An 18,446-nucleotide genomic window follows, 5' to 3' on the forward strand; every position below is an offset into this window, starting at 1 on the left:
GAGATTCTGCAGCCAGATATTAGGGATCAGATGGCTGCTGCGTGAGACTGTCTCAACCTCCCTGGGCGCCAACGACCTCTACAATGGGGCTGCGGCCCCCATGTCTGGGGTTTGTGGTGAGGGTTAGAAGTGACACGCAGGGGAAGCTCGGTGCTTGGAACGAGGCGCCCATTACCAGCGTCGCCCTCTCTGCAGTGACCTGGGAGCAACCGGGTTTCGGGCGGAACCGACTCCGAAGCCCCAGCCTCGAGGTGCGGGAGGAGAGGCGGAGCCCACCCGGGGCGGCGGCACCGCGGGGCGAGGGCGGGCCGGCCGGGCTGGGCGGCGCGAGTCGGGGGCGGGGCGGCGGCGCAGCGTCGTCGTCGTCGTCGTCCCCGCCTCCTCCCCAGGGCCCGCGTCGGAACCTCGGTAGCCGCGGCGCTCACAGCCCGAGAAGAGCGGCGGGCCTGGCAGCGGCGGCGGCCACCGAGACCCACCCGAGGCGCGTCCCCGTCAGCCTCCCGGCGCCCCCAGGCCGCAGCGCCCGCGCACCTTCAGCTCGCTCGCTCGCCCTCCTTCCCTGCGGCCGGCTGCGCCATGGCGTTGGCGTTGGCGGCGCTGGCGGCGGTGGAGCCGGCCTGCGGCAGCCGGTACCAGCAGGTAAGCAGCGCCCAGTGTCTCCCCGGCCCTGCCCTACCCGCTGGCCTCTTCAGGCCTCCTCTCCGGCCCCGCCTGTGGCCAACTCGATGCCGCGGCTTGGCAGGCCGCGCTGGGCCTGGGCGGGCCGGGCGGGCCCCGGGCTCGAATTCGAGGCGGCCGCGAGCTGGGCCTGTCCCTCCGCCACCCGGGCCGGGACTCGGGCGGTGGGAAAACCTCCGCCCCGCAGTGTTTCTCGCATTTCCCATGGCGGGCGGGTCCCCGGGTCGGAACCCGCGACCCTCCGGAGGCGTCGACCGGGGGGCATTCAGTTTTCCTTTTTCCACCTTGAATTTGATGTCACTGGAAAGAAAGAAAAAAAAGCGTGAGATGGAAAAGGAAACTGGGTGGAGAGAAAAGATTAAAATCGCTGCTACTGCTGCCGACAGCTCTCCGCAGCGAGATGCGATTACTCAGGGTTTCAGAGCCTAGTCTGTTCGTCGAAACCCATCCCCCTCGCTTGCGTTTTAAGACAAAAGTCAGAATGAGACGAGGAACAAATCCGCAGTTCGCAGTAGTTTTGGAAAAGGCAACTAACTGGCGATGTCCCTAAAATGTCGAGCTACGTTGCAGGCTGCAGGGCGTGTGCCTGAGTGTGTGTTTTCAGAGATTGGAAATGACGTTTAAAGAGATTGAATAGCATAGCTGGGGAGAAAATGTACAGGAGATGATTGGATTATTATCTCGGGTACGATTTCTAAGTTGAGGCCCTAGGGAAAAGAGCTGCTTGTTTTACTCGCCTGTCTGTAGCCGGGTTTCCCTCGGAAATTCGGGAAGACATTTTGCAGGGTTTTTAGAGGTATTTAATCTAAGACATCGTAATTGTGGGAACTGAGCCAGGTGGTAACTGATGTTGATTGGAACCGCAGGTAACTGCTTACATTTTGTTTCAGATGCTTTCACTGTAATTTGCATACTAATGGCGATAGTGCTTTTATGAAATTAAATGTCCTATCATAGATGATCTACAGTTTTATATTTTAGAAGTGAGGAAAACCAGTATGATTAAAACATGTAGATTAACCCTGGTGGGTGGGGCCAATTACTGGGTTGTTTTGCTGTCGTCAGCCCTCTGTTGTAATTTCCTCCCTCCTACAGCCCGACTCCTGATATGACTGATTTTAAGAATTTAGCTTTTTGGTTTCATAAGCACGCCCAAATTGTGGCAATGCAGTCTAGTCCTTAGATCTCTCACAGCCTGGGGTACATGCTTTTTTGTATGACCTTGGGCAAGGCCCTGGGTTCCTCGCTGCTTTAGTAAAATACGATTGACAGGTATCACTTAACTGTCACCAAGGTGTTCACAAATCACATGTACCCCATCGTGTGATTTAATTCATTCTTTTCATCCTGCCTTGGATAAGGCAAAGAAGCAAAAAGCTGTGGCTTTTCTTTGTACTGCCATCATCTTGAGCTATTAGGTAATGCTGACATAACGCTAGAGTACAAAAAATTTGATGGAGTAACAAAATTACGTATTTCTCAGCGTAGTGTTTAATAGCTTTTAATAAGCAGAACAGAGGTGTGTTAAGGACAGGCCATCTTTTTTATTTTTTAAAACTTACTATTTTGAAGAAATCTTCAAAAAAAAAAGAATGAAAGACCTAATCTTCCTAGAAAAATTGCAAAATATGAAAGCCAAAAAAAAGCCAAAACCCCACACCAAAAACCTATCACATATAGATAACCAAAGTTAATATTTTGTGTATTCTTGTGGACTCATAGCTGTGTAAGTATACATGAGTGTAGATAAGTGTACATGTACAGATAAGGAAAGTTAATATTGATTGAGCATTTATTATGTGCCAGTCATGGTACTAAGTGCTTTATATCCATTATTTCACTTAATCCTCACAAAACCCCTTCGAGGCAGGGTTTGGTGTTGTATAGATGACAAGTCAAGACTCCCTAGAAGCTCAGTAACTTGCTCAAGGTCACAGCTTCTAAGTAGTGATTACAAGGATAAATACATGCTCACCTACTTAAAACACAGGCTTATGGCCCAAATATAAGCATATGCATTAGCAGATATATACATGTGCATATGTATTTTCTTATGTACCCATACTTACATATACAGGCACATCTTTGTACATACATGCAGTTCCATGGGCCCCTGATTATACTTGCACACACTTTGTACATATGTGCACATGTATGTTTACATACCCACATGTTCTCAAACACATGTGCATTCACAAATTTGCACGTGTATGTATTGTGCACGTATATGTACAAAGGCACACAATATAGCTATATAATAAAATGGGTTCATATTTTAATGTCTGCAGAGCATGCAGTTGTATGGCGAACCATAATTTAATTAATTGGCTATTGTTGGTCTCTAAGGGTGTTTATAATTTTTTTCTGTCACTGAAGTTTCTTTTATATACATCTTCAACTATTTCCTTAGTATAAATTTCTAGGCGTGTAAATGCTTGGTCAGAGAATATACGTATTTAAAAGGCTTTTGAATTATGGAATGTGATGAATTGTCCAGGCAACTTGATAGGAGCATGGTACTCTTTGGTTGTCACAAAGGGCCGTTCTGACTTCTGTTTCGTCTGGTTAGTCAAATTGAGCTGGTCCTCTAGTGAAGTAAGTGTAATGGAAAACTATATGATTCATTCATAAATGCAAACAGTGGTTTTGCCTTTATGGTATTTTGATTGGTAGAGCAATATGTGCACAACTTAGCATTACCACAGACTATACGGATAGGCTGGTCTCATAGGTTTCCTGTCGCTTTATTTATTTTTCTCTTTTTGCATTTTGAAACTGAGATTGTGTGTCCAAACATTCTGAAGCACTGTTTCAGGAAGCTCTAGGTAGGCCCAGTGTTGGGAAACCTGTTGTGTTTTCATCTCTCTGAGGATGTTTACTCTGTTCATCCATTCCAAGCCTTCTTTGCCTCACTGTAATAAATCTTTGGCTATATCATGCATTTTGCCAAATACTTCCTGAAATGTTTTGAGATATTTGGATTTAAATCCATTGAAAGTAGGCAATGATTACACTGCCATATAGGGTTAAAAATAGACTGCAGAGGGCTTCCCTGGTGGCGCAGTGGTTAAGAATCCGCCTGCCAGTGCAGGGGACACGGGTTCGAGCCCTGGTCTGGGAAGATCCCACATGCCGCAGAGCAACTAAGCCCGGGCGCCACAACTACTGAGCCTGTGCTCTAGAGCCCACGAGCCACAACTACTGAAGCCCGCACACCTAGAACCCGTGTTCCACAAGAGAAGCCACTGTGATGAGAAGCCTGCGCTCTGCAACGAAGAGTAGCCCCCACTCGCCACAACTAGAAGAAGCCCGTGCGCTGCAACGAAGACCCAGTGCAGCCAAAAAAAAAAAAAAAGATTGCAGAATGTTTACTTTTAGATCTGACTCCCTGTCAGCTAAAGAAGTTGCTTGCTTGTGGACATCACTAATAAGTTTGTATTGTAGTCTGGTGACATTGTAAAGCAGTTTTGGGTAAGTTCTTTCAGGATTGTGAAGGAAGGTTTTGATAGATGAGGGAAAGAATTTCATCTCCGGCAGGCCAAACTTTTTCATGTTCAAGTGTTAGATGATGTCATGATCCTAGAGGAAGGAGTGAGTGGTGCCCATGTGGTTTTACTTTTTTATTTTTTTTAGTTTCAGAAGACATTATAATTATATCATGGAATGCCCCTTAGAATGTCATGTCAAGATTTTGAGGTAATTTGGTGTATTTGTGGCCTGTATTGCCAATGATCAAAGAAAACTTTTATAAAAATACTGAGAAGATGGGTAGAATTATTTCTTAGAAGAATTTTTTTAGTTGTGGTAAAATATATATGAAGTTTTACCATTTTAACTGTACACTGTTTTTAAGTGTACAGTTAGTTCAGTCGTTTTTTTTTTTTGGCTGCATTGGGTCTTCGTTACTGCGCTCGGGCTTTCTTTAGTTGCGGCGAGCGGGGGCTACTCTTCGTGGCAGTGCGCGGGCTTCTCATTGCGGTGGCTTCTCATTGCAGAGCATGGGTTCTAGACCGCGGGCTGCAGTAGTTGTGGCAGGCAGGCTCAGTAGTTGTGGCTCACGGGCTTAGTTGCTCCGTGGCATGTGAGATCTTCCCGGACCAGGGATCGAACCTGTGTCCCCTGTATTGGCAGGCGGATTCTTAACCAACCACTGTGCGACCAGGGAAGTCCCAGTTCAGTTGTATTAAGTACATTCACATTGTTGGGCATTCTTTTTTTTAGAAATTTCATGTAATGTCTGAAACATTTATATTAACATATTTCCATACATATTTCCATACAAATACAAATATAAGATTTTTAGAAATTTCATGTAATGTCTGAAACATTTATATTAACATATTTCCATACAAATAACCCAATAAAAGTTTAGTATTAGTTGTTTTGTTTGTTGTTGGGCATTCTTCACCACCATCCATTTCCAGAAACTTCATACCCCTTAAACAATAACTCTCTATTTCCCCCTTCCAAGCCCTGACAGCCAACATTCTGCTTTCTGTCCATGAATTTGATTACTCTAAGTACCTCATATAAGTGGAATCATATAGTATTTGTTCCTTCTGACTGGCTTATTTCACTCAGCATAATGTCCTCCAGGTTCATCCATGTTGTGGCATGTGTCAGAATTTCCTTCCATTTTAAGGCTAAATAATATTCCATTGTATGTGTATACTATATTTTGTTTATCTACTTTTTGGCCATTGTGAATAATGCTGCCGTAAATATGGGTGAACAAGTATCAAAAGAGTCCCAGCTTTCAATTCTTTTGGATATATTGTTGAATTTGTATAATTTGTAGGTTTTACCATATGAACCAACAATTTGTAGAATTGTTGGTTCATATGGTATTGCTATTTTTAATTTTTTGAGGAACTGCCATACTGTTTTCCATAGCAATGCACTATTTTATATTCCTACCAGCAGTGCATAGGGATTCCAAATTTGTCACATCCTCATCAAGACTTGTTATTTTCTGTTTTGTTTTTGATAAAGCTATCTTAATGGGTGTGAAGTGGCATCTCATAATGGTTTTGGTTTGCATTTCCCTAATGATTAGTGATATTGAGCATCTTTTTATGTGCTGGTTGGCCATTTGAATATCGTTGGAAAAATGTGTATTCAAGTCCTTTGCCAATTTTTGAATTGGGCAAATTCAAAAATTCAAATTTTTGAATTGTTTGCTTTTTGTTGTTGAGTTGTAGGCATAATTTCTTTTTTTTTTAATTGAAGTATAGTCGATTTACAATATTGTGTTAGTTTCAGGTGTACAACATAGTGATTCAGTATTTTCACAGATTATACTCCACTATAGGTTATTACAAGATAATGGGTATAATTCCCTTTATGTGTATATTCTTGTTGCTTATCTATTTTATATGTAGTAGCTTGTATCTGTTAATCTCATACCCCTAGTTTGTCCCTCCCTCCTTCCCTCTCCCCTTTGGTAACCACAAGTTTGTTTTTTATATCTGTGAGTCTGTTTGTTTTGCATAAACATTCATTTGTATTATTTTTTAGATTCCACATATAAGTGATATCATACAGTATTTGTCTTTCTCTGACTTATTTCACTAAGCATAATCTCTAGGTCCACCCACTTGCTGCAGATGGCAGTATTTCATTCTTTTTTGTGGCTGAGTAATATTCCATTGTATGTATATATTAAGAAGATAATGGTGTGTGTGTTTGTGTGTGTGTATCTCACATCTTCTTTATGTGCATTTTCAACTTTTTACTATGAAAATTTCAAACATATACAAAAATTTAGTGTAATAAATCTTATGTACCCATCACTCAGCTTCAACAATTATCAAAAAATGGCTAATCTTGGGACTTCCCTGGTGGTCCAGTGGTTAAGAATCTGCCTTCCACATATACAATGGAGTATTACTCAGCCAAAAAAAGAAACGAAATTGAGTTATTTGCAGTGAGGTGGATGGACCTAGAGACTGTCATACAGAGTGAAGTAAGTCAGAAAGAGAAAAACAAATACCGTATGCTAACACATATATATGGAATCTAAAAAAAAAGGGTTCTAAAGAACCTAGGGGCAGGACAGGAATAAAGACGCAGACGCAGAGAATGGACTTGAGGACACGGGGAAGGGGTAGGGTAAGCTGGGACGAAGTGAGAGAGTGGCATGGACATATATACACTACCAAATATAGAATAGATAGCTAGTGGGGAGCAGACACATGACACAGGGAGATCAGCTCGGTGCTTTGTGTCCACCTAGAGGGGTGGGATAGGGAGGGTGGGAGGGAGACACAAGAGGAAGGGGATATGGAGATACATGTATGCATATAGCTGATTCACTTTGTTATACAGCAGAAACTAACACAACATTGTAAAGCAATTATACTGCAGTAAAGACATTAAAAAAAAAAAAAAAAAAGAATCCACCTTCCAATGCAGGCGATGCAGGTTCGATCCCTGGTTGGGGAACTAAGGTCCCACATGCCACGGGGCAACTAAGCCCGCACACCACAACTAGAGAGAAGCCCGCGTGCCTCAACGAAAGATCTTGCATGCCACAACAGAGATCCCTCATGCCACAAGTAAGAACCGACACAGCCAAATAAAAAAAACAAACAAAACAAATGGCTCATCTTTTTCATTGATAGTCTCTACCATTATTTTGGAGCAAATCCTAGAAATCATGTCATTTCGTCCATAAATATTTCTGTGTGTAGCTCTAAAAGATAATGGTGTGATATTTTAAGCAGATATTATCACATGAGGAAATATGTCATGAGAGCACTTCTGTAATTTGTTATGAATATGGAACCAGGATTTGTGAGTGTCAGGAGCTGCAGATCTGCAGCTATCCGTTGTATTTGACTCACTCTCTATGAGGTGCTCTAGGAAATCCTGGCATCGTCTCAACTGATGCCACCCACTGGTTTGCCTGCATATAACTTCAAATTACTTTATCCTGGACACCAATTACATTACATTACTCACATTAAATTAGATTATAAAATAAATCCTACCATGAGAGTAATTTTGTATTTTGTTAATTAAAAAAAAAAAGAAAGATTTGAAGAAATTCAAGTGACATTCTCGGATTTACTCGTTCTTAGGGCTTTAAAATAGTTACTTTGGTTTCTTAATCATTTATTCTTACATTATCTTTGAACAAGTACAACCGTTTAGTGAAATCATATTCTTGTAGTAGTGGATAATGCCCATTTAGTTAAAGCAACTTTTAACACTTTAATTAGAGATTACTGCTGAGAATCAACTTGGTGATCTCATCTTTATTCTCAAGTCATTTTTGCCAGTATGCCAGGCAGTTGGTGAATATCATGTATTGAATCTGTTGACTTTTACACATTCCAGTTGTAATTGCTTCTCGTGGCTGTCTAGATAGAAGTACAGTGTATGTTGTTGCTTTCACCAAGTGTAGTAATGAAGCGAGTGTTATCAGGCATCACTTTGCACATCCTTCTGTTACAATTAGGCTCATTTTTTCTGAATACCACAATTTATATTAAAAGTTCTAAATACCAGCTCTAAATATTGATCCAATTTAAGAACATTTCTAGTGAAATATTTTCTTACTGATTAAAGCAGTTTCTTTCACGTGTATTATATATTTCTTCTCCCCTAGCAATTTAGTATAATCTTTGACAGTTTTTCTTTTAAATTTGTGTATTACAATAATATCAGTTAGTAGTAAATCAGAGGCTTGCATGTGATTTGCAGGTCTTTCTGGAGATTGGATATTTATGAATAGACATACACAGGTTTAGGGAGTGGTTTCTGTTTAATAACAATTTCATTTTATTTGTCATTTAAATGTGGCATTAAATGTTAAACATTTCTTGTGATAAAATAGTACACAGATACATTCTTTATATACTGGAGTCAAACAGTAACTTGTAAAGGAAAACTTGACTTCCCTTCTAGTCTCTCCCCAGAGGTGTAACTGCTTCTCTAGTTTGCTGTGCGTTCTTCAGGCTTTCTTCCTTTCCTTTAAAGAAAAAAAATGTTAAAAGTGTTAAATATTTAAAAATAAACTTTACTTTTTGTAACATTTTTAGATTTTCAGAAACATTGAAGATAGTACAGTTTCTGTATACCCCAGACCCAGTTTCCCCTTTAACATCTTATATTAGTGTGGTACATTTGTGACAATTAATGAACCAGTATTGATATGTTATTATTAACTAAAGTCCATACTTTTTTCAGATTTTCAGTTTTTATCTATGTGTTTTTTCTGTTGCACATTACATTTGGTCATCGTATCTCCGTAGGCTCCTCTTGACTGTGACAGTTTCTCAAGTTTTCCATGTTTTTGATCACCTTTACAGTTTTGAGGAGTATTAGTTATTTGCAGGATGTCCCTGAATTGGGATTTGTTGGTTGCTTTTCTCATGATTAGACTGGGGTTGTGGGTTGGAGGGAGGAAGACCACAGAGGTAAAGTGCCATTTTACACCATGTCATATCAAGAATGAATACTGTCCCCATGACTTACCACTGTTGATGTTGACCTTGATCATCTGGCTGAAGTAGTGTTTGTCAGATCTCTCTACGTAAAATGACTCTTTCCCCCCTTTTGTACTGTGCTGTTTGGAAGGAAGTCACTGTGGTCACTGTGCACAGCCTATACTTAAGGTTTGGGGAGTTAAGTTCCACCACCTCATTGGGGGCAGTGTATCTACGTAAATTATTTGGAATTTTCTGCATGGGACATTTGTCTCTTCTCCATTAATTTATTTATTCAGTGATACTAGTATGAACTCATTAATTTTATTCTTTGGGTTATAAGCCAACACTATTTTATTTTGTTGCTCAAATTGTTCCAGCTTTGGCCATTGGGATCTCTTTCAGTTGGCACTTGTATCCCTTTGACAGAGCTCCATCTTTGTGGTTTTTTAAAGGCACTTCCTTACTTTTTGGCACCAGGCTCACCATGTATATTTTCTGTGCCATCCTAGAATCAGCCATTTCTCCAAGGAACCCTGGTTCCTTTTATTGGAGAATGATGTTAGAAACCAAGATCTGTGCTCATTGCTGCTGGTGTGTCATTGCTTCTAGGCCTTCTAGGCTGACAGAGTAAAGAAATATATGTGTGTGTGTACATCCATAAACATTTCATAAGTAACCGTCTATCTATATTAAACTGACTCTAATCCATTACTACATGGATCACTCTAGCCTCCTCCCCTCTCATCTTTAAACTTCTACTCCAACAATGAGAGACCTGGCTCCTCCCATCCGCCATCCGTTTACTTAATTTAACTTCAGTTCTAATGCACATGTGTAGCAGTATCAGGTGGGAAACAGTTTTATCAACTAGAGGACAAGGCATATGTACAGTTTCTTTTGCCTTTAGTCTTATAAAGACTACTCATTTCCCGAGTTATTTAGGTACTTATGTCAGCACCTTTTCTTCTCACCCTCTTTAATGAGGTTTTCATAAATTTATAATACAGTTAGATTGTTTTGTCACACTGTGCATACCATCCTGGGAACCACCAACCACCTAACTTTTTCTTTTTTAATTTCACATACATTGAAGTTCATACATTATTTCACATACATTAAATGTTTTTTTAAATTTATTTATTTATTATTTATTTTTGGCTGCTTTGGGTCTTCGTTGCTGTGCGCGGGCTTTCTCTAGTTGTGGTGAGCGGGGGCTCCTCTTCGTTGCAGTGCGCAGGCTTCTCATTGCAGTGGCTTCTCTTGTTGCGGAGCACAGGCTCTAGGTGCACGGGCCCAGTATTTGTGGCTCGCGGGCTCCAGAGCGCAGGCTCAGTAGTTGTGGTGCATGGGCTTAGTTGCTCCGCGGCATGTGGGATCTTCCCGGACCAGGGCTCAAACCCGTGTCCCCTGCATTGGCAGGTGGATTCTTAACCACTGCGCCACCAGGGAAGCCTAAATTTTTTTTATTGTATTTCACATACATTAAAGTTCACCCCTTGTGCTATAAATTTCTGTAGGTTTAGACAAATATAGGTTTTGACAAATGCATAGCATCCTTTTTGTTTTTTGTTTTTGTTTTTCAAACAGTACTTTTAAAGAAAAATGAGTGATTTCTCATTCTTATTTTCCAAATTTTCCACTAATGATCATGTTTTGCTTCTTTTTTAAAAATTCCTTAAAAAATTTTTTTATTTGAAAGTAAAAACTGCAGGAATAGTATAAAATAATACCCATAGAGTATATATTGCCCGGATTCATCGTAAACATTAAGATTTGATTAACAATGACTACAATCCTGTAAAAATTGAAAGCACTACAGGTAAAACTCAAGTCCTTTTAACCACCATCAATTCTTTCTCTATGGAACTCAGTGCTTATTTTGCTGTTTACTTTGTTATTAAATTTTAAAAATTTGTTTTGTCCTTGTTAAATTTAGGTGAGATTTTGTGGACTGTGTAGTCAGGAATATAGTGTTCTTAGTATTTTGAAGCTTTCATTTTAGGAGCTTTATGATATAACGTCCAAACTTTTCATATAACTTTGTGTTAAAAAGCAGTTTTTGAAGGGTGTGATGTACACTTCAGTATCTGGAAGGCTCAGTTTGGACATTAAGTAGAGACTGATTCAGGAGAACAAAAAAGGACTTTATCAAAACATCTAATCAGTAATATATTGCCTGACTTCTGCAATGAAGTAAGTAGTTGTCATATGACTGTGGGCTAGAACTTCAATCTCTTTCTAGCTTTATTTTCTCCTTTCATAAAATGAAGTAGTAGTTAGATTAGATCATTTTGTCTCCTTCCAGCTTTATGATTGATTGTTTTTGTTTGTAGAAGTTGGTGGCTTTGATCCAAAGAGACGGCATTCTATTGATGATTTAGCAAATTTCTTTCATGGTGAATAATTATTTTTGAAAATGATGCCAGTAAATATATATGCCCAGTAGATCTTTAAAAAATTATGCATGGTTTAAAAAAATAGAAAAATCTCCTTAATATTATGTTTTAAAAGAATGAGTCACTGGTGAGTACAGAGTACTGTTTTGTAATTTCCCACTAGTTAAAACATTCTGTTTGTAGGTCTTTCCCTTCTGGTCAGCTTCAAACAAACATGGTATATCATGACAAAATGTTAGTGATGCGGGACTTCCCTGGTGGTGCAGTGGTTAAGAATCTGCCTGCCAATTCAGGGGACACGGGTTCGAGCCCTGGTCCAGAAAGATCCCACATGCCACGGAGCAACTAAGCCCGTGTGCCACAACTACTGAGCCCGCGTGCCAGAACTACTGAAGACCGCGCACCTAGAGCCCGTGCTCCACAACAAATAGAGGCCACCACAATGAGAAGCCCGCACACCGCGACGAAGAGTAGCGCCGCTTGCCGCAACTAGAGAAAGCCCACGCGCGGCAACGAAGACCCAACGCAGCCAAAAATAGATAAATAAATAAATTTTTTAAAAAAAGTTAATGATGCTTTTAGAAATCAGGAAAGTTAATCAATAATTTAAAATGTTTTCAAATAAACTTTTTAAGAGCAATTTTAGGTTCACAATAAAATCAATAATCTTTTAAAAGGAAGAAAATACCAATTTAAAAAGTTTTTTTAGCTTTTTTTAAAAGAAACTGGCTCTTGATTTCTAGTATTCTTATTCACTGCTTTTAGTAGTTGCATTATCAGAAGTTTGGAAAATCTGCTCATGTTTTTATAGAAATAGCATAAGAAGTATGAATTGAGGGTTATCTGCAGCCTTGGGGAATCTTACACATGATTGATTGTTGATAGGAGATTCTTTTCAACACTTGTCCTTGTGAAGCAGAATTGCATTTTCAGATGTAATAGTATTTTATAATGTACATACTTAAAATCGGTTCTTCTCAGTCATGCATGTGAGGGTGAGTAGCATTAATGCTCTTAAACACGTTGGTCCAATTTCATTTTAGGTGAGAGAGTTAATTGAGGTGATCACAGTTATGTGATGTTGTAAGCTTTACAGCCATCTTGTCACCATTCAGCTCTGGCCAAAGTGACTAGCTGAGTCGAGGGGGAGAAAATTATGCTGGGCATGAAAGGTAATCATTGGCTTATTATATTAGCTTCACCATTATTTGGAAGGTTAAAATATCTTATTTTCTTTGTATCAGTTAGGTTTAAGGTAATCCAAATGCCATTTTATATTTAGGACTTCACATTTTAGTGAAAATATTTAAGTGAGAATCTGTAATTGTGTTTGAAAGGATCTCAACAATTTCCAGGGTATACTTTTTAACACTGATTTTGTATTTCTCTTAGCAGGTTGCTTTAACTATTATTTAGCTGTACCTACTTAATGCTGTAGTTATTTCTAAGAAGTGAACTTTTTTCCCCATGAGAAAAATATAGACTGACTTTCAAATACTACAGTGATATTACAAAAGAATATTTAATGATGAAGGAAAATTCCACTATGTAGTGAGTGAAGGTTATGATATTTGTTCCCCCAGAAGGCTGGAAGAATATCTGAAAGATGGGATTGTGGTGGTTTTTATTTTCTTCTCTGTATTTTTGTCAAGTTTTCTCCTTGTGAACCTAGGAATCTTAGAAAAAAGAATTTTTAAAAATCGCTCTGTGCTGTTTATTATTATGAAAATGTTACTTTTATGCTTGTCTTATGTATACAGTATACTTTTTTCCCCCCAGATTTGTACCTTGGTTTTCAAAATGTCAAGCTTCCATTCATCAAGGACTTTTCATCTTATGAGCCATTTGTAATCTACGTAATAAGGCATTTATGAAGTGCCAGCTTGCATGTTTAAATATTATGGAATGCAAAAGGATGTGCCACGGGCCTTCCTAATTAAAAGTTTACCAAGTGCCTGTAGACTGCTGCTTTGTTTGTCCTCGTTCCTTCGCATCTTCCCTTCCTTTTCTTCTTTCCCTTACTTTTAGTACCCAGCACAATTTGATGCATATAGTAAGTATTCACTAAATACCTGTTGAGTGACTTCAATCCATGAGAATGTATTATGGTATTGATACAATATTAATTATATTAATTCAGAGAATAAGATAGTAGATAAAAGGCATTATCTTGAGATGGAAGAGATCACCTACTTCCAGAGACTTCTTAGGAAGCTTCTGAGATGAAACTTGAGCCTGGCCTTGAAGGATAGGTAAGAGGTAGATGGGGGAGACCAGGACTTGGGAGAAGGGGTGGAGATGGACTCTCATGATTTGTTGTTTCCCTGGGGAACTTGTTTCACTTTCTGGATTACTCACCTTCTCTGGCCAGGAGGTCTCCTGTTGCTCTACTTCCTCTACCTGGAATGCTCCCTTCTTCCCAGCTCCCCCCTCAGTTTAGGTAGTCTGTCCTAAGGGGAGTTTGAGTACCTCCCCTCTCCCCCAGTTAGGTTAGTTTCCCATGAATACGAGATTCCTCTTTCATGACACATTTTGTAATCACATTTTAATCTTTTTTTCTTTTTTCTTTTTTTTTTAAAGGAATTCCTTTATTTTTATTTATTTTTATTTATTTATTTATTTTTGGCTGTGTTGGGTCTTCGTTTCTGTGCAAGGGCTTTCTCTAGTTGCAGCAAGCGGGGGCCACTCTTCATGGCAGTGCGCGGGCCTCTCACTGTCGCGGCCTCTCCGGTTGCGGAGCACAGGCTCCAGACGCGCAGGCTCAGTAGTTGTGGCTCACGGGCCTAGTTGCTCCGCGGCATGTGGGATCTTCCCAGACCAGGGCTCGAACCCGTGTCCCCTGCATTCACAGGCAGATTCTCAACCACTGCGCCACCAGGGAAGCCCTTTTTTTCTTTTTATTTATTTTTCATATCTTACATATAGTTATACTTACATATAGGTTAGAGTCAGATAGATCTTACAGGCTTATTACCCAAAACAGCAGTCTCCTGCTTACTTGCCTGCTTCTTAGCTCTTTCTTTCGCTGTTTCACTGTTATCTGTGAAGGTAAAAAACATTTATAGGGTGTTACTTCTTGATTTTTCAGTGTTCAGGGTTTTAAAAAATTTTTTAATTGACTTACCACTAGGAGATTTAAGGATTTAGCTCTCTTTTACCACCCTCCCACAACTGCATATACTCCCGTTTCCTGTCTCTCCATTTTTCTAGTATAGTTATATTCATAATGTAGTTAGATCAGTATTCAGTATTTACAGTAATATGTTGTATGCTGTGGTTACTTTTCCTTGCCTGACAGTACCTTATTGTCCCTAAAGTTAACAACAAATTTTTTTGTTTGCCTAATTTTCTATGTATATATCATAAATTGCTTATAACATGAATTCATCCTCAGACTCTCACTTAATAATCTTAATTTTTTTTTGTTTTTTGTTTTTTTAGATTTTATTTATTTATTTATTCATTGGCTGTGCTGGGTCTTCGTTGCTGTGTGCGGGCTTTCTCTAGTTGCGGTGAGCGGGGTCTACTCTTCGTTGTGGTGCGCGGGCTTCTCATTGAGGTGGCTTCTCTTGTTGTGGAGCATGGGCTCTAGTGGCGCGGGCTTCAGTAGTTGTGGCTCGTGGGCTCAGTACTTGTGGCTTGCAGGCTCTAGAGCTCAGGCTCAGTAGTTGTGGTGCATGGGCTTAGTTGCTCCGTGGCATGTGGGATCTTCCTGGACCAGGGCTCGAACCCATGTCCTTTGCATTGGCAGGTGGATTCTTAACCACTGTGCCACCAGGGAAGCCCCTCTTAATAGTTTTTTTTTTTTTAATAGTTTTTTGATATGTTCAAACACATCAGGTATTTTATTGATTTCATTGTTGGTGGGGGGGGCGGTGTGTGGCTCTTTCCTGGTTTTTTGACTTGTTCTAGAAGGCTGTTCTCAAGGTCTGCTGTTTAGTTGTTATCCTAGGCATTTCCTTTTCCAACTTCTTTAATTGAAGCCCTTTCCCTTGATTCACATCTTTTTTTTTTTCTTGGTTTATTGTCTCATATCCATGGAACATACACTCCAGTATCTTTCTGAGGAAGAATGCATAGGGGTTAAACTTTTTTTTTTTTTTTTTGATCTTCACCCTTACTTCGACTTCTGGGTTGGAAACATTTTCCTTTAGAATTTTGAAAGCCATTTGTTCCATTGCCTTCTGGGTTCCACTATTAGGAAGACTGAAGCCAGTTGTGATGTCTGATTCTTTAAATGTGGCCTACTTTCTCTGTTTCTCTGGAAGCTTTTAGGAGCTTCTTTATGTCTGCAGTGTTGTTAAATTTCACTATGTTGTACCTTGGTGTAGATCTGTTTACATCTGTTGTGCTAGGCACTCAGTGGGTCCTTTTGGTCTAGAAGCTCATGTCCATTAGTTCTGGGAAATTTTAAAAAGTATTTGTTTGATTTTTTTTCCTCTGCTTTAATTTTTTTTTCCTTCTCTCCTTGGATCTTGGATCTTTTGTACTGATTCTTTAAAATTGTTTATTATTTATTTAATTTTTAAATATTTATTTATTTATTTATTTGGCTGCACTGTGTCTGAGTTGCAGCACGTGGGATCTAGTTCCCCCACCAGGGATCGAACCCAGGCTCTGTACATTGGGAGCGCGGAGTCTTAAACGTTGGACCACCAGGGAAGTCCCTTAAAAATTTTTTTTAACCTCTTCTCATATTTTCACCTGTTTTTCTCTACTTTCTATGAGAGATTCTCAATTTTATATTCTAACTCTGTGATAAAATTTTAATAATCTGTTATTTTTAATTTTCAAAAACTCTTTAATTGTCCCTACCCCCTATGTTAGTAGCACACTGTCCTCGTTTTATGGTTTTAATTATTTTTCTCTTATTTCTCTGAGATTAGAGGAAGTTTTTTTCTTTCTTTTTAAAGTTTACACCTTCCTGCATAGTTCTTTCCTCCGTGTTGCATTTATTCTCTTTGCTTTGGTCTTTTATGACCTTTTAGTTAGAAGTATGTGGTGATCTTTGCCTGCTTGGTTAAGAGTGCACAATCAGTAAAGCAGTTTGGAAGCTCAGTATGCTTGATGGAACTTCTTGCGGGGGCTTCTTGCCTTCTAATTTAACTAGGCTGTTTCTTTGAGTGACAGTGTTTTTAGATCTTTCTTCTTGGGCTGGTCAGTTTCCCCAGAGACTAGGCCTGGCTGTTACTGTTCTGGGAGCTGATTGGCGGAGGAAGACTGGGATATCTCAAGGTTTAATACATAAACCTCTCACTTAATCACCTTTTCTGATACACTGTTCTTTCTCCTAAGCTCCGGTGTCTCCAGTCCAGATCTCTCCACCTCAGTCTCTCCAGAGAGAGTCTTCTAATGGGGATTCCAGGAGCTGTGTTTGTTTAACTGGGTCTCCGGGCTTCCCTGGTGGCGCAGTGGTTAAGAATCCACCTGCCAGTGCAGGGGGCACTGGTTCGAGCCCTGGTCCGGGAAGATCCCGCATGCCGCGCAGCAACTAAGCCCGTGCGCCACAACTAGTGAGCCCACATGCCACAACTACTGAAGCCTACGCACCTAGAGCCTGTGCTCCGCAACAAGAGAAACCACCGCAATGAGAAGCCCATGCACCGCAACCAAGAGTAGACCCCGCTCGCTGCAACTAGAGAAAGCTCGCACGCAGCAACAAAGACCCAACTCAGCCATAAATGAATGAATGAATGAATGAATGAATGAATGAATAACTGGGTCTCCAACTTCCCTTTCTGCTTTTAAATCTCATTTTCACTCTTATTTCCGCTGGTACCTGCTACCACTGATTCTTGAGCCTTTGGAAGGTATAGTGCAAGACAGGTTAATTTTCTGCTTTCTGGATTAGGATTCAGGTTTCTTGGGTCTGCTGTGTACATTGTCTCCTGTCTTCCTGCTTCTAACTTGCAGGATTTTATTGCTGCTTCGTCTCCTGTTAATCGATTTTGAATTTTTTTTTGCCTCAAATTTAATAAAACTTTAATAGCATTTACATTTGAGATGATTTTGGAAGGTATAAGAGGCAAATGTGTGTGTTTAATCTTCAACTGGAAAATTATGATTGTAATTACTTCTTTTGATGGTCTTTTCTTTGGTAAGCTTTAGACTTAGTGAGGTAAAAAACATCAGTCATGGCCTGACATGTTCTTTGCGTGGTGTTAATTATAAAATGCAAGCAATTATACACTTGCATATTGGAACATTCTGTGATGGGGTGAAGGGACAGATATGAAATGCTTAATGCATCTCCCTCTTGGTTCTCGTTCTTGCAGGAGAAGGGGACCTCATGACCAGGCCTAAGTTAAGGCAGCCTCTTGAATAGAATACCTTTCCCCATCCGTAATCTCTGTCCCAGTATGCTGTATTCCAGGCATCATCATCATCATCATATAATAATAATAATAATAAGCAAGCATAGCTGAGAGAGCTCTGGTAGCTCATGGGGCTAGCAGAGCCAAGCAGGCTGCAGTCAGCATGAGTCTCTGGAGTCTAGGCATGTCTGTCACTTTCTGGGGCTGTACATTTGACTCTACTATCTTATTATTATTTTTGAAATTATAATCATGCTTATTTTTCAAAAATATTTCTTTATTTTTCAAAAATATTTCTTTATTTTTGTCTGCGTCAGGTCTTAGTTGCGGTGCGCGGGCTTCTGTCTAGTTGTGGCACGTGAGCTCAGTAGTTGTGGCGTGTGGCCTTAGTTGCCCTGTGGCATGTGAGATCTTAGTTCCCTGACCAGGGATCGAACCCATGTCCCCTGCATTGGAAGGCAGATTCTTAACCACTGGACCGCCCCGGAAGTCCCTTTACTATCATTTTAATGTAGAATATTCCATTTTTTGGATATGCCAATTGGTAGTTTTTAGAAGGGAAAACTTTCTAGGAATTAGTGTGATCAATCAGAATACCAATTTTCCTTCGTATGTACCACAGA

General features: G+C 40.1%; 1 protein-coding gene across 1 annotated transcript in view; it reads left to right on the top strand.

Annotated features, from left to right (window-relative positions):
• Nucleotides 1–374: 374 nt before the first annotated feature.
• The window catches only part of NDFIP1 (Nedd4 family interacting protein 1), a 51,326-nt gene continuing 33,254 nt past the window's right edge, over nt 375–18,446 (top strand). Inside the window, exon 1 of the mRNA XM_068536083.1 lies at nt 375–639. Coding sequence (XP_068392184.1) covers nt 577–639 — 63 coding nt within the window. The 5' untranslated portion in view covers nt 375–576. The remainder of the gene's footprint in view (nt 640–18,446) is intronic.

The sequence above is a fragment of the Eschrichtius robustus genome, chromosome 2 (assembly GCF_028021215.1).
Source record: "Eschrichtius robustus isolate mEscRob2 chromosome 2, mEscRob2.pri, whole genome shotgun sequence".
NCBI classification, from domain to species: Eukaryota; Metazoa; Chordata; class Mammalia; order Artiodactyla; family Eschrichtiidae; genus Eschrichtius; species Eschrichtius robustus.